This window comes from Phocoena sinus, chromosome 20, assembly GCF_008692025.1.
Source record: "Phocoena sinus isolate mPhoSin1 chromosome 20, mPhoSin1.pri, whole genome shotgun sequence".
NCBI classification, from domain to species: domain Eukaryota; kingdom Metazoa; phylum Chordata; class Mammalia; order Artiodactyla; family Phocoenidae; genus Phocoena; species Phocoena sinus.
The window spans coordinates 20,274,110-20,289,975 of NC_045782.1; the positions used below are offsets into that span (position 1 = coordinate 20,274,110).

The 15,866-nt window shown below is 53.6% G+C and overlaps 2 protein-coding genes across 5 annotated transcripts in view; one reads left to right on the top strand and one right to left on the bottom strand.

Annotated features, from left to right (window-relative positions):
* UNC45B (unc-45 myosin chaperone B) overlaps positions 1-1,941 on the bottom strand; it is a 29,144-nt gene extending 27,203 nt beyond the window's left edge. For all 3 annotated transcript variants that reach the window (XM_032616758.1, XM_032616756.1, XM_032616757.1), the window contains exons 1-2: positions 1,774-1,941; positions 1,151-1,187 (exon numbers count right to left, since the gene is read on the bottom strand). In XM_032616758.1, the coding sequence (XP_032472649.1) occupies positions 1,151-1,187; positions 1,774-1,941 (205 nt within the window). The remainder of the gene's footprint in view (positions 1-1,150; positions 1,188-1,773) is intronic.
* Positions 1,942-5,626: 3,685 nt separating this feature from the next.
* NLE1 (notchless homolog 1) lies at positions 5,627-15,115 on the top strand. Of its 2 annotated transcripts, XM_032617761.1 has the most exons (14): positions 5,631-5,803; positions 6,256-6,394; positions 6,531-6,674; positions 7,654-7,871; positions 8,472-8,551; positions 9,379-9,455; positions 9,630-9,727; positions 10,082-10,274; positions 10,757-10,892; positions 11,040-11,086; positions 12,149-12,351; positions 13,889-14,048; positions 14,154-14,224; positions 14,772-15,115. In XM_032617761.1, the coding sequence occupies exons 2-14, from the start codon at positions 6,377-6,379 to the stop codon at positions 14,782-14,784; spliced, it is 1,458 nt and encodes a 485-aa protein (XP_032473652.1). In that variant the 5' UTR covers positions 5,631-5,803; positions 6,256-6,376; the 3' UTR covers positions 14,785-15,115. The 2 variants fall into 2 exon arrangements, 1 of the variants encoding a protein (XP_032473652.1); XR_004347684.1 differs by lacking the exon at positions 14,772-15,115 and having other exon boundaries at positions 5,627-5,803; positions 12,149-12,268.
* The last annotated feature ends 751 nt before the right edge of the window (positions 15,116-15,866 follow it).

Here is a 15,866-nt window from a genome sequence, read left to right on the forward strand (position 1 = left end):
CTCCCCCACCGCTGCCCCCAACTGCAGGGCTTCTGTGCCTTCCTTGGAGAGTATGCATCCATGTAGACTATCTGGTCCAAGGCTCCCCTTTGTTAGGGAGGCGGTAAGAATTACAGTCTCAGGGTTGGAAGGGAGCTTAAGGGTCATCTTGTCTAATTCCTGACTCTCCAGTCTCGGCTCAGTGATTCTTGCCAAAGGCTCATCCAGCTGGTGCTTGCATACCTCCAGCAGTCCGGGAGCTCCTTCCTTCTCAAGGCAGACAGCTCCTTCGGAGAGCCCTTCCCTCCTCCCACCTGAAACATATCTTCCTGTAACTTTGCCCTTTTGTCTTGAGTCTAGTCCTGGAACACGTGAGATGAAATCCAATCCTTCTTCCTTGTGACAACCTTTTAGGTATTTGAAGGCAGTTCCCTGTCCTACCTGGGAGTTCCTTCTCTGAGCTAAATATTGCCACTTCCCTGCTCTTCACAGGACGTGTTTCCATTCCCCTTTCCAGCTGGGTCCCTCCCTTCTGAACTCACTCCAGACTATCTCTGTTTCTCCTAAAAAAAAGTAACCAAATCAAACCCCAACACGGACCCATGCAGAGGAGAATCCCCTTCATTCTGCATATTATAGCCCTAAAAATGCAGCCAGGAGAAGTGTTCCCATTTTGATTGTGCTCTTAAGCCTAAGTTCTCTCAGAAGTTGAGGCACTCCACGGCCAGCATTGACTTATGTTTATTCCTCCTAGTGTCTGTGGAATGAAATAGTGCCTCCATCTTCCCCTCAGGAAGCCCGGTCCCCACAGAGTGGACCAGGCTGATGCCCTGGTTATGGGAACCAGCCCTCTCCCCCCGCCATCCCATATGAACATATCCAAACTTCCAACAGACTGGCTGTGTCCTTACCGTGACAAAAGGATTTCTGGAAGCAACCTTCTAAGCAAAGAAGCTGCCCCAGCATATTTAACATGTAAAAACGTGACCTAGGGATAGCTTTTCTGGAGCTCTCCTTTCACATAAGGATGGTACATCTGAAGCCCCACCTATAATGCCCAGGATGGCGTTTATACAATCGGTCATCCCTGTGAGTGTTGAGAGCATCTTAGACTAAACAGGGATGCAGAAGGGGAGGGAAGGAGGGCAAGGCCCAAGTGAGGGGGGCTCACCTCTCGAGGCATCTGAAGCCGCCTGAACATAGCTCTCCTGAGAAACGGGGAAGGAGGAAACTTGGTTAATGTGGGCCCGACACAGTGACAGCCAGAGAGGGTCCCCGAGGCGAGGAGAGAGAGCTCGCTGGCAGCTGCCACTGTCAGAGGGCAGGGGAGCGCCCCTCACTGGGTGTGGAAAAGTGGACGAGCTTTGGCATCAGGCAAACTCGGGTTTGAACCCAGCTCTTCTACTAACTACCTGGAGATCTTGGGGAAGTTACTGAGCCCTCCTCTGAGTCTTGAGTTTGTTATCTGCGATATGGGCAGGGACGCAGCAGCGACCTCATGGTCTGCGGTTGAAATGCCGCGAAATAACCTATGAAAGGCCCCTGTCATGATGCCACTTCCCATGAGTCTGCTTCCCGCGGGATGAGAACTATCTCCATGGATGAATTTCTGTCTCCCAGAGGACTGGGTCAGGCAATGGGTACCAGAAAGCAGTGGGAGGCACCCGTCTCCAACCTGAGGGGTCCAGTGAGAGGGCTGGGTTGATAGGCATGCCCGACAGGATGAGGGGGCTGCCTCCACACCCCTGCATCCTAGTCCTGGCCCTCAGCTCCCTGCCCCTCTTCATCCCAGACCGTTTTCAGGCCACAGGCTGCCCGGTTCCGATAGAGCGTGGCCAGGAGGGCCTTATCCTTGGTCAGCTTCAGGGCTTGGCTATAGCTCTTTGCTGCGGCCTTGTAGTCCTGGCGCTGGAAATGCCGGTTGCCCTCCTCCTTCAGCTGCACTGCTTCTGCCTCGGCCATCTGCGGGGACAGGATGAGCTCCGTCTGGCCGGCCCCTCCCTCCAGACCCGGGGCTGGGCTCCTGGCCTGAGGTCTGGAGCACCAAGTGCCCCATCGACCAGGATGGGAGGTGAGGATGCTGCCTGCAACAGACCCACCCAGAGCACCCGCGAATCCTTTGCCCAGAAGGACATCACAGCATTTGCTCGGAGTGTGGCCCGGGATGAGAGGGGTCTCAGAGACCCTGTTCCTAGGGAACTCTGCTCAATATTATGTAACAACCTAAATGGGAAAAGAATCTGAAAAAGAATAGATACATGTATATGCAGAACTGAATCACTTTGCTGTACACCTGAAGCTAAGGCAACATTGTTAACCAACTCTACTCCAATATAAAATTTTTTTAAAAAATCCCTGTTCCCCCCTCTCTCTCCCTCCCAGCTAGACACACCAAGGGCCTGAATTCTCACTGCAGGCCTTAAAATTTCTGGGTCCCCCTTCTCCCTCCCCAGTCCAAGGAACCCTCCAGGCCAGCTCACTTTCTCACAAGGACAGTGTTCTCGGTCTGTCCTCCCCGGGGTGCTGCTCTGGTGCGTGTGAACCCCCAGCCAGCGTCAGTCTGCCCCTCCTAGCCCCCACCCAGGAGACTTTATCAGCCCTGCTAATGGCTCCAGACCATATTTGGCCACAGGGGCAGGTGCCCCTGGAGTCTGTCACTGATACTCAGGGCCCTCCCCCTCCCCAGACTGGACAGTCATTACCACGTGGAGGTTCTGACTAACCTCTGCCCCAGCACCGCACTCAGGGGCAGTCCTGGGGGCACAGGCACTCATACCCCAAAGAGTGAGAGAAAGATCCAGAGGGACGGGAACCCCCCCAGCACACCCTCCCTCCCTCGGCATGGCTCTAATGCCGCTTATCCACCTCCATCTCAGATAAACAACCTCCTCTCCCCTCCCCCCCCACCACTGCTATTTTGGGAGCAGAGTGACAGCTGAGGGGCTGGCAGACTTGGACACACAGAGCAGCTGCCCAGGTCCCAGACCAACTGGAGACATCCAGAAATGCCCTTCTGGAGGGAGGAGGGAAGAAGGAGGAATGTTCCTTCCCCTCTTCCCCTTGGCCACAACTCCCCTACCCCTTCCATCTGTTGAAAATGTCCTTGCTTTACAGAAAGACCCATGGACTTGCTATCTCACTTTGGTGGAAGTGGGTTGTTTCTTTGTTCCACTCTGCACATTTTCTGTGGTTCCTCCCCGTCTGTATGGAGTGGCTATATTCAGCCTCTCTCTCCCATCAGACTGGGAGCTCCCAGAGGACGGGCTCTGTTCATCCCCCACCAGACTGAAATCTTCTCCCACAGCAAGAGCTGGGGCAACCTGGGAATTCCCTGAAACCAAGAACTGTGCCCCCTAACTGACTGGGACTTGCGGAGTCCCCCTCAGCAGAAGGGGGTCTTCCTGGGACAAAAGCTATGTATTCACTAAAAACTGTGAATCAGGGACTTCCCTGGCAGTCCAGTGGTTAAGACTCCGTGCTCCCACTGCAGGGGGCATGGGTTTGATCCTTGTTCGGGGAACTAAGGTCCTGCATGTTGCTCCACGCAGCCAAAAAACAAAAACAAAAACCCAAAACTGTGAATCACTATGTTGTACACCTGAAACTTATGTAATATTGTAAATCAACTATACCTCAATGTTAACATTTTAATTAAATTAAAATTTTTTAATTAAAAAAAGAATAACAATGTATTCATCACCAGAAAGGGTCTCCCCTGGGGCAGGAATTGTTTCTCCTCATCCAACTGAGGGTTCCTAAGAGAAATTTATGAGGTTGTCCCTACTTGGATTTAGAATTCTCCCGCATTTCTGTGTCTCTGAGCCTGGGCTGTGGGCACCCTCCCAGAGGGCAAGGATAGCATCTCATGCAGTTTGTTTTCCCCTGGCACAGAGCCTGGAAGAATGAGTGCCCAATGCATGTTCCTAAATGGATGAATGAATGAAGTCTTTGTGCTGATGCTTTGCTTCACTTCCTACCATTCTGTCAACTTCTCCCCTATACTTTCAAACTGAGAAAGATACTGCAGGAAAAAAAGCATAGGTGGGATCACTCACACTAGATTCTGCTCTTAGCTCTGTGACCTTGAAAACACAGCTCTGTGACTTTGGACAAGTTCTACTGCTCTGCTGGACACAAGATCCAGCCCTGATATATGTTTGTTGACTGAATAAACGAATGAATGGATGGGTGAATTCCCTGCCCTCATGGTGTCCCCAACCCCGGGTCCCTTTGTGGGCGGCTCTCTGTAGCAGTGACATAATATGGTAAAGGATCCTACCATTGGCAGAGAGAGATCCAAGGGACACTAGATTCAAATCCTGATTCAGTAATTCATTCCACAAGTTGTTTTTTTTTTTGCAGTACGCGGGCCTCTCACCGCTGTGGCCTCTCCCGTTGCGGAGCACAGGCTCCGGACGCGCAAGCTCAGCGGCCATGGCTCACGGGCCCAGCCGCTCCGTGGTATGTGGGATCCTCCCAGACTGGGGCACGAACCTGTGTTCCCTGCATCGGGAGGCAGAGTCTCAACCACTGTGCCACCAGGGAAGCCCCCCACAAGCATTTCTTAAGCATTTGCTATGTGCCAGAAACTGTGAACGATTATGGAAGCAGAGAACATTCATGGGGGTAAGGATTTGTGTCTATTTTGTTCACTTACATATCCCAAGGGTCTGCAACAGTGCGTGATATGTAGTAGGTGCTCAATAATATTTGTTGAATGAATGGATGAAAGACTTCCATGGATCTGTGATTTCTGAAGAATACCAAGGTGTTTTGAAATCAGGAAACATGACATTGTTTCAGAGGTTTCCCTGAGTAAATGATTGAATGAGTTACTCTATGTACTCTATGAGTACATAGAGCTCCTAGAACAGTGTCTGACAGAGACCTTTGTTAAACGATTGAATGGATATTTAAAGCAAGACCTGAAGAATGAGGAACTGTTCTTGTATGTATTCATCAGCTCAGGCTGCCATAGCAAAATACCACAACTGGGTGGCTTAAACAACAAAAAATTTTTATTCTCACAATGCTGGAGGCTAGAAACCTCAAGGTGCCATCATTAGGGTTGGTTTCTGGTGAAACTTCACTTCCTGGCTTGTAGACAGCCACCTTCTGCGGTGTATTCACACAGCCTGCTCTCTGTGTGAGAGCAAAGAGAGGTGTGGGGCAGTGGGGGGAGAGCACGCAAGAGCTGTTGTTTCTCCTCTTCTTCTTATAAAGACACCAGTCCTATCAAATTTGGATGCCATCTTTATGACCTCACGTAACCTTTATTACATCCTCATAGAGTCTATCTCCAAATACAGTCACACTGGGGTTAGGGCTTCAACATATGAATTGGGGGGTGTGTGTGCACAGGTCTGTACCAGTTCCAGAAAACAGCATGGGCAAAAGCACTTGGAAGAACTAAGAAATAGCCAGAAAGATTTGATCTTAAAGTGAGAGGAGTGGCTGGAGAGGTAAGGCTGAGTGCACCATTATAAGGAGTCTGATTTTTTCCTGCCTGTAAGGGGAGCCATTGTAGGGTTTTAGGACAGAAAGTAACAGACCAGAGTTTTGGTTTGAAACGTCACTCTGGTTGCTGTGTGGAGAACGCACAGGAGGAGGCAGGGTAGAGAGACGGAGGAAAGTGAAGAGGCTATTGTAGGGACCACGGTTGACTCAGAGCAGAGTGTGGCAGTGGAGATGGAGAGAACAGATTCTAGATAGGTTCATGAGGCAGCATTGGCAGAGCTTGAGACTCCCTGGATGCAGGGGGGAGAGAGAGCGAGAAAGAGAGAGAGAGAGAGAGAGGAGCTGACAGGAAGATCCCAGGTTTCCGGTAAGAGCGCTCCTGGTCCGACTCTGCTTTAGTTCCTCATCTGTAACGGGGTGAAAAGAGTTGTGAGAATTAAATGAGTTACATATGTAAAGCACTTAGAACAATGCCTGATACATTGCTATCGTTATCATTATCGTTATTGCTCTACACTGTTGAAAACTGTAGGAATTTTTTGCTTCTGTACGCATCAAGTTGTTTTTTGTTTGTTTTTTTGCGGTACGCGGGCCTCTCACTCTTGTGGTCTACTCCCGTTGCGGACCACAGGCTCCAGACGCACAGGCTCAGCGGCCATGGCTCACGAGCCCAGCCGCTCCGCGGCATGTTGGATCTTCCCGGACCGGGGCACGAATCCGTGTTCCCTGCGTTGGCAGGTGGACTCTCAACCACTGCGCCACCAGGGAAGCCTCGCATCGAGTATGATTAATTTATTTGATCCATTTATTTGAGGCCAGGCGCGGAGCGACACTTCCCCTCCTCAACACCAGACGGCGATGTGGCGGATTGCAGCACCGCTGGACCACGGGGGCGGCGCTCCGTCCGGCCGGAGTTTTCCCTTCCACGTGGGGACACAGGATGGCGGCGGTGGTGGCGGTGGGTGGACCTGACTGGGGGCAGGGGCGCCGCGGCTGGGCGCTCGGGCCGGGGTCCCCGAGGCCGGAGGGAGGCGGAAGTTAGGGCCCTTCGGTCCGGGCGGCGTGCATGACGCCCGCCGCGCTTGTCCACACAGGACGAGGCGGCGACGCGCGACGTGCAGCGACTGCTAGTGCAGTTCCAGGATGAGGGCGGGCAGCTGCTGGGCTCCCCATTCGACGTGCCCGTGGACATCACCCCGGACAAGCTGCAGCTCGTGTGCAACGCGCTGCTGGCCCAGGTGAGCGGCGGGCCCGGCGGAGGGCGGGCGGCGCTGCCCTGGTCGGGGACGCAGGGAATCAGGAGACCGAAGGTCTCGGGTACATCCCCACTACTCTCCCACAGGGGTGATGATAACCTGGCGGTGCCATCTGCCTTGGGGAGGGTCGGAAGATATGATCAGTGTGAGAGCGCTTTACGCGTCCACCATCGGGAGTTCACCCGCGGAGAGAGACCGCGTTTTGAACGCATTGGGTGCATCGTAACAGTGATTCCTTGTCACAGCTCCTCATTATATTCCCATTGTCATTAATATCCCCATTTTACAGTGCTGCCTGAGACCATTCAGTTATTTGTCTGGCACTGCGCAGTAGGTGGTAGATTGGGAGTTGGAAGCCAAGTGTCAGATTCAAAACTCATGCTCTCCTAAGCCGGTGTTTATCAGAATGCTGCCCTCTATTGAGAGGTGGGAGGCTGTGTAAAAATGCAATACCTGGACCCCACCCAAGACTTACTACACCAGACCCTGGAGTGAAGCAGAGGGTCTACCTTTTTCAGTCAGCTTTTTGGATGCTTCTCACACATTATGCAGCATGGTCTGGTGGTTTAGAAAACGCTGCATAATGCTATATACTAACCCTAATCCTGGACTTTAGTTTTCTTTCTGAAGAACCTGAATTAGGCATTAGCAATAGGACGTTGCGTTAATCACTTAGTTGCTCTGAGCCTCAGTTTTTTTCATCTATCAATATTAATGCCTCCTTCCCAGGGTGGTTGTGAGATTCACATACAGGATTTTGAAGTGGTGTGTGTCTTGCAGTCGCTCTTCAAGGATTAAAAAGGTCTTGCTGAATGGGGAATGAGGCGGGTAACCCAAGCAGGGTGGCTTGAAAAGTAGGAAGCGTTGCCTGCCCACAGCTCACGGAGGGTGGGGGTCCCTGGTGGAGATGGCCTTGCCCATCCTTTGATGGGGGGTGGTTCTCTTTTCTGTTGTCCTCCAGGAGGATCCCCTGCCACTGGCTTTCTATGTCCATGATGCCGAGATCATCTCGTCTCTGGGGAGGACACTGGAGTCACAGGCGGTGGAGACAGAGAAGGTCCTTGACATCGTCTACCAGCCACAGGCTATCTTCAGGGTTCGTGCTGTGACCCGCTGCACCAGCTCCTTGGAGGGTCACAGCGAGGCAGTCATTTCTGTGGCCTTCAGCCCTACCGGAAAGTAAGGACAGCTGCAGAGTCATGGAGGAGAGTGTGGGTGCAGCTGCTGGCGGGGTTGGGGGTCCCCCAAGTTATGCTCAATGGGGCCTCCGGCTGCCCACCATAGACCCAAGCTTTGGGCTCAGGTTGCAAGTAAGGGACTTCCCCGGTGGAGTTTGGTCCCCAAAGGTCAAGGAGACCTGCCTTGGAAGAGCCCTTCCTGGACTTGACCTCAGGAGATCTGAGCTGCAAGCTCACCTCTGTCCCTTCCTAGCCATGTGACCTGGTCAAGTCATTTAACCTCTCTCTGAGTTAGTTGTTCACCTGAGAAATAGGTTTATTTGCTTCTCACAATCCTATGAGGATAGTAAGAAGCTTTAAATCTGGTTATGACTGTTGCCATTCCATTTAGGAAGGACAAGGAGAGAAATGGCTTCCTGGGGTCTTCTCCCAGATGGCATCGGTGTTATATTTCTCCTTCTCATAAGAGGAAATTCCAGTCCCAGATTCTGTTCCCAGAAGATGATTGACTAGGCAGCAGGAATGTACACGTGCGGTGTTTCCGGTGTGCCCCACCCCTTGTCCTCACTGCAGAGGTCAGGTGGCCTCTCTTCTTCCCCAGGTACCTGGCCAGTGGCTCTGGAGACACTACTGTGCGCTTCTGGGATCTCAGCACTGAGACACCACATTTCACATGCCAGGGTCAGTACCCAGTTACCCACTTAGGGGGTTTTAACGTAGTGGCGGGTGGCTGATTCACTCAGCTCTTTAGTTCCTGAGGAGGAGAGGAGGCCCAGAGCACATTCCAGCCCCTTGACATCCAGTTAGTGGCTGCCTGTTCCTAGGTAGAGACCTTACCCTTGAGCCCTGCCAGCCACTTACAAACAAGCAGAGACTGGACGGAAGAGTCAGCGTGGGGTTGTGGGCAGGGGCTAACTGCCTGGTAGCAAGCAGAACCAGGCTTAAATCCAGTCTCTGCCATAGTGGTTCTCAAACTTGAACGTGCATCAGAATCACCTGGAGGGCTTGTTAAAATATAGATTTCTGGGTCCCACCCCCAGAATTTTGTCTCCTTAGGTCTGGGGTGTGACCTGAAATTTGCGTTTCAAGTTCCCAGGCATTGCTGATGCTGCTGGCCTGGGGACCTCACACTAGCTGGGTGATCCTGTCGGTAGGCCTTGCTTCCTTTCTAAGCTTTAGTTTTCTCATCTGGAGAATGGGGTGATACATCTTGCTTTGCCCCATACTCTAGAGCTGTCATGAGAATTGTAGGACTGATGTGTGTGAAAGAACTTTATATCATGTAGCGCATAAGGAACTACTAGAAAGTGGCAGTGTTATCTGTGCGGTGATGCACGGCCCTAGCACTTGGGAAGGATTCTCCCTTTGCCTAGGAAGCCTCATCTCTTCTGTTCGATCGTTCAATTATTCAGCAGCTAGCTAAGGAGTTTCTGCAGGGTGCCAGGCATTGCTAGGCAACGGGGATAAAGAAAGGTGTGGTCCTCCTTTCTCCCCCACTGCTTTCTTAGGACACAGACACTGGGTCCTTTGCATATCCTGGTCCCCAGACGGCAAGAAGCTGGCTTCAGGCTGCAAGAATGGCCAGGTAGATGGTCAGGGTAATTAGGCAAGGATTCTGGGGCTTCCTTCCTGCGAGATGGGTCAGAATCAGGTTCTTGGGTCTTCGGGGAGGCGTGAGCGGGGGCGATGGGCGGGGGACACTTGGTGGGACCAGGGGAAGGGTGGGGAGGGTTATTTTCGATGAGCTGCTGTCCTTCAGATTCTCCTGTGGGACCCAAGCACAGGGAAGCAAGTGGGCAGGACCCTTGCCGGCCACAGCAAGTGGATCACAGCCCTGAGCTGGGAGCCCCTCCATGCGTGAGTGACACTGACAGCTGGGTGATTGAGGAGCCAGGGCTTCAAAGCCGTAGCCCTCCCCTGCTTGGTGCAGAGGAGTCTTATGTGAGAGGACAGGGTAGGCAGTCTGACTGGCAGTGACAGCGTGGCAGGCAGTGGGGAAGGTCTTCTGCACCTGTGTTGCGCGGGCGGGGCAGGGGGAGGGCGGTGGTGCTCATCACGGGGCCTGAGAGCCACCTTGCAGCGCAGCCAGATCTTGGGGTCAGGAAGCTGTCGAGACATTATCCCTGGTCTTCGCGCTGGGGATCGGGAGGCAGTGTTGGAAGACAGGCGTTGCCAGGTCAGAAGTGAGGGCATGTCCCCCTTTCTTGCCAGCAACCCCGAGTGCCGCTACGTGGCCAGCAGCTCCAAGGACGGCAGCGTGCGGGTCTGGGACACGGCTGCGGGCCGCTGTGAGCGCATCCTTACTGGGCACACACAGTCAGTCACCTGTCTCCGGTGGGGAGGGGACGGGCTTCTCTACTCCGCCTCCCAGGACCGCACCATCAAAGTCTGGAGAGCTCATGATGTAAGAGCTGGGAGAGGCCCAAAACCAGCCTGGGGAAATCTTGGGCCAGGGAGGTTGACCACTGTTTCCTGGGTGGTTGGGGAAGTGCTTTGGGAATGGGGGTCCTATGGTTTGGTGCTGCATTATAGCGGAGGTTCCAGGACCCCTTAGCATGGCCAGGCTCTGGAAATTTCCTGCTATAGGAAGCCTATTTAGGTTTATCGAACCTGCCGTATCCCAAACTTATTTGACTAGAGCCCGTTTTTTGTGACATTTCCCTTCTGTGAAACATATTTCCAGAAACAGTGCTCTGGGCTGGTACCCTTATTTTACAAATGAGGAGAGACTTGAGCCCAGAGGGGTGATTTGATTCAGATCACAGTGAATGAGGGCCCTGCTTCTGAGTCCCACAGTGCCCATCTTCTGGGGCTGATCTGGGGGGTGCATGTTCCCAGGGGTGGAGACTGCTCTGTGTGTGTCTGACCTGTCTCCCTTCACCCTAGGGCGTGCTGTGCCGGACTCTGCAAGGCCATGGCCACTGGGTGAACACCATGGCCCTCAGCACCGACTACGCCCTGCGCACGGGGGCCTTTGACCCAGCCGAGGCCTCAGTTAACGCCCAAGACCTCCGAGGGTCCTGTGAGTGAGCGGGAGGTGGCGGGGGAAGGAGCCAGTTCTCAAGCTTAACATGCGAGAGGCGGACCTAGGCTGGGGGGGTGGGTACTTGCACTTTGTTGGATTTTCTCATCAGCCTTGTTCCTTCTCTCCTTCGATACCTGGACACAGTGCAGGAGTTAAAGGAGAGAGCTCTGAGCCACTACACCCTCGTGCGGGTGAGTATCTGCCAGCGCTGCCAGCTCTATGCGCTTCTTCTCCTCGTCCCCAAAACACTGCAGACACTCAGGCCCTTCTCCCTTCTAGCCCCAGCTCAGAACGTACCTTTTCCGGAAAGTTGTTCTGATAATCCTAGTTTACAATCCTAAAAACCATAATGTGCTGGGGCACATTTATTTCATTTTGTTTTGTTTGCTTATCTGTTTATCTGCAATCCTCAGGTACCTCTCTTTTTTATTTTATTTAGTTTCAGTAACACATTCACATGGTCTAAGGTTCAAGGAAAACAAAAAGGAGAATTCCCTGGTGGTCCAGTGGTTAGGACTCGGCGCTCTCACTGCCAAGGGCCGGGGGTTCGATCCCTGGTCGGGAACTAAGATCCTGCATGCTGCACGGCATGGCCAAAAGAATAAAAGAAATTTTTTTAAATGCAGAGAACACAAAGCAGTATGGGCCATTTTAGATGGTGGAAAGTCTCTCATCTCTGTTGCACCTTCATCCGTGCCTTCTGGAAGCATCCAGTGCTACCAGTGTCTCGTGTCTCCTGCCAGAGACGTCATGTATACACAGACACATATATGTGTACACTACACACAGTACAGATACACACGCGTATACAAGCCCACACATAAAATCCTTCCCTTTTTTTTTTTTTTTTTTTGCGGTACGCGGGCCTCTCACTGTTGTGGCCTCTCCCGTTGCGCAGCGCAGGCTCAGCGGCCATGGCTCACGGGCCCAGCCGCTCCGCAGCATGTGGGATCTTCCCGGACCGGGGCACGAACCCGTGTCCCCTGCATCGGCAGGCGGACTCTCAACCACTCCGCCACCAGGGAAGCCCTCCTTCCCCTTTTTAACACACCAGTCTGTACCTTGCTTCTTCTTGTAATTATACGTCATAGAAATGGTCCCATCCCATGTTCATGAAGTCTCCCTTTGCGGGGAGTAACCAGCCTCCTTTCTCCAGTCCTGGACTCCATGCTGGTATTGAGCAGTCAGTGGTGTGTTCGCTGCCGAGGTCAGGCTGTCCTCTCTGAGACCATGTGCGCTTTGTGCCTCCCCAGGGCCGGGGCCCAGAGAGGCTGGTGTCTGGCTCAGATGACTTCACCCTGTTCCTGTGGTCCCCGGCGGAGAACAAGAAGCCCCTGGCACGGATGACAGGGCACCAGGCCCTCATCAACCAGGTGCTCTTCTCCGCGGACTCGCGCGTCATCGCCAGCGCCTCCTTTGACAAGTCTATCAAGCTGTGGGATGGCAGGACGGGCAAGTGAGTGGCGGGCGTGGGGAGGGGAGGAGCGACACTCCTCCTCCGGAAGGAGCTTGGCTCTGACACTTCCTAGCTGTGTGGCCCTGGCAAGTGTTTGGGTTTTCTGAGCCTCTTGTTTCCTCTTCTGAATGTGCAGACCCCCTACCTCTCTGCTTTGTTACAAGGATTAAATGAGGTGGTCTGTTTAGCACCATCACTAAGTGTGCGCTGAAAATGCTAGTTGCTTTCATATCTAGGGAGAGGAAATGATGTTAAAGCTGGCCAAGGGAATTGCCTGGTGGTCCAGTGGTTAGGATTCTGTGCTCTCACTGCCAGGGATGCGATCCCTGGTCGGGGAGCTAAGATCTGGAAGCCGCACAGCACGGCCAAAAAAAAAAAAAGCTGGCCAAGGGCTGGGGATGCAGCACAAGTGTAGGTTTGTGGTCCAGTCTTTATCTGGCCCTCCTCAAAGTGAGTCAGTGCATCACCTGGGAGCTTGATGGAAATGCAGAACCTTGGGCCCCATCCCAGACCTTGGGGATCAGATGACCTGCATTTTAAGGTCACCTTTCAAGTCTGAGAAGCACTGCTATGACGAGGCACAGTGCCCTTGCAGTTAGTTAGGAGGAGAGGCAGAGGCATGGGCGAGAAAAGGAGCAAGGAAACACTTGTTGAGGCCGAAGGGGCACCTATGTGTCAGTCTCTGTGTATTTTCACAACACAGCCCTGTGAAATAGATCATACAGTTTCTTTTGTTTCTTTTTTTTTTTTTGGCTGCGTTGGGTCTTCATTGCTGCACGTGGGCTTTCTCTAGTTGTGGCGAGTGGGGGCTACTCTTGGTTGCGGTGCATGGGCTTCTCGTTGCAGTGGCTTCTCGTGTTATGGAGCATGGGCTCTAGGCGTGCGGGCTTCAGTAGTTGTGGCTCACGGGCTCAGTAGTTGTGGCTCGCAGGCTGTAGAGCACAGTCTCAGTAGTTGTGGCGCACGAGCTTAGTTGCTCTGCAGCATGTGGGATCTTCGCGGACCAGGGCTCAAACCTGTGTCCCCTGCATTGGCAGGTGGATTCTTAACCACTGCGCCGCCAGGGAAGCCCTGGTTTCTTTTTAAGATAAGGAAACTGAGTCTCAGAGAGGCCCAACGACTTGCACCAGCAGACACAGCCAGTCTGTCCCGACCAGGTTCCAAGTGGGCCTGCCCACTGTTTCTCCATGCCACCTGTCAGCAGGCACCTGTCATGGTGGTTGGGGGAGGGTGGTGTCGTGCAGATGGGCTAAGCAGACGGCTGCGTTGGATTCTGAGGCTTGCAAAGTTGAGCAGGTATGGAGGCCTGGCAAGAAGCATTCTAGAAGCAACTCATTTGGAGAAGTTTTACAGCATCGTAATGACTGGTAAAGATTAAATTGGTCTGGGGTGGGGACCAGACAGTGAGATTTTGTAAAAGTTCCCAGGTAAACCTGACACACAGCCAAGGTTGAGAACCACCGCTGTGGGCATAGAGGACCCTTCAGGCGTGTTTGAAGATCTCATATCCATCCTTATCTTCCTTCCCCTGGCCCAGGTACCTGGCCTCCCTGCGTGGCCATGTGGCTGCCGTGTACCAGATTGCATGGTCGGCTGACAGCCGGCTCTTGGTCAGTGGCAGCAGTGACAGCACACTGAAGGTGTGGGATGTGAAGGCCCAGAAACTGGCCACAGACCTGCCAGGCCATGCGGATGAGGTGCGGCCAACCCTCGTGGGCAAGTGGTTGAGAGGGAATTGAAGCCTGGCCCTCCTCCCCACCCTCCTCACTGTGCCACCGTCCCCCTCCCCCTCCTCCCTTCAGGTATATGCTGTCGACTGGAGTCCAGATGGCCAGAGAGTGGCAAGTGGTGGAAAGGACAAATGCCTCCGGATGTGAGTTTGGGGGAGGTGGCGGCTCTCCTGCCCTTTGTGACCGTCCCCTGTGGTGTAGAGTTCCAAGGGCTCTCCAGGTGCCCACACTGTCCCGAGACAGTAGCCTCCAGCGTGAGGCGGTAGTTCGTAGCACACGGGATTTTGGAGTCCTGTGACCTAGGTCAAATCCTTGTTCTGCCTTTCAGTGTGCAGTCGTGGAGAGCTTGGTCCACCTGTCTCCTGGGACTTACCAGGAGACAGGAGGATCAAAGATAGGTGAATACACTTTGGATCCTGAGGGTTGTGTACTTGTAAAGGATTGCCACTGTTTGTCACTGGACAGGCTTGGTGGGCATCGCAGGGGCCAGGCCCCTGGATGAGGTCCTGGCCGAGGCAGTGGTGGGCGCCTGGCCTAAGTTCGGGTGGCCGGAGCAGGGACAGTAGCCGGGGCAGGGGGAGTAGACCCAGGGGGGACCACAAGCTCTCCCCCTAGTGGGCTTCTGGGATTGTATGGTGCCTCCCTTTCCCGAGGTGGCATCCCCATCCTGTTCCGTCCCTCTCTCCACAGATGGAGGAGATGAGAAATCCCAAGGATCCCCACCTGGACTCAGCCTCTGCCAGCTGCCTGCCCTGATGGAGATCAAAGGCCGGGGTGATGACCTTGAGAATGAGCGTGGCCTGCCGTCCTCAGACAGACCCCAGTAGCGTCCCTCCCCAGAGCAGGAGGTCGAAGGTCGCGGGAGGTTCTCACTGAGCTCAGCCCTTGGCCATCACTTGGTAGCTCGCTGATGCCAGCACAGGGGAGGCCGAGAGATGACTGGCCCTTACTGCTGCCCCTGCCTCCTTTCCTAAATGCCGTCTATTTAGGGTCAGACCCCAGATTCTGTGACCAAATAAATAACTTATAGTTTGTGTGTTTGGGTTATGATTTCTTGTCCCAGGTTCTCAGGGCTTTACTGAGGACTATGCTAAGTCAGCTTGTCTAGCCCCTCCCTCTGGGCTGCACCAAAACCATGCTGATCAGGAAGTTGCCTTTCCCCTCTTCCCACTGTGCCTACGAGGGAGAGGCCAGCTGAGGCTGGGGAGATGGGCTGAAGCCAGTATGTTAGTGGCCAGAGGATGATGTCAGGCTGTGTTGTCCATCCTGCTGGCACCAGCCACATGAAGATGTTTGCATTAACTAGAATTCAGTCCAGTTAGAAATGCAGTTGTCACACTAGCTCAGGGCTACTTACTGATTTGGACAGCACAGATAGAGGACACTTTGACCACCACAAAGACTTATGCTGGTCAGTGCTGCTCTGGGGTGCTTTCCTCGGCCTCAGACAGCCCCGCTGGGCTCTCGCAGCACAGAGAGGAAGGCAGCGGCTGTCCCGGAGGGTTCCCTCTAACAGGCCGTGCAGTGGTGGGAGCTCTGGAGGAAGCGGGGGTGGTGTAATGGGGAGGATGGCTCTCTGCCCTGTGAAGACTCACATAGTGAAGGGAATCCCCACCAGGACATCCTCAAACCTTTGGCGGAGATCTTGCCCTCCGTGCGTCTTGCGTCCACTTTCTCTCCCAATACCAAGGTGCATCTACTCAGGTTGGCTTCCAAACCATCCTTGTATGGACCGCTCAGGGCCACAGCACTTCTGACATCCTGCTCCTTCTCACCCTCCCCCAC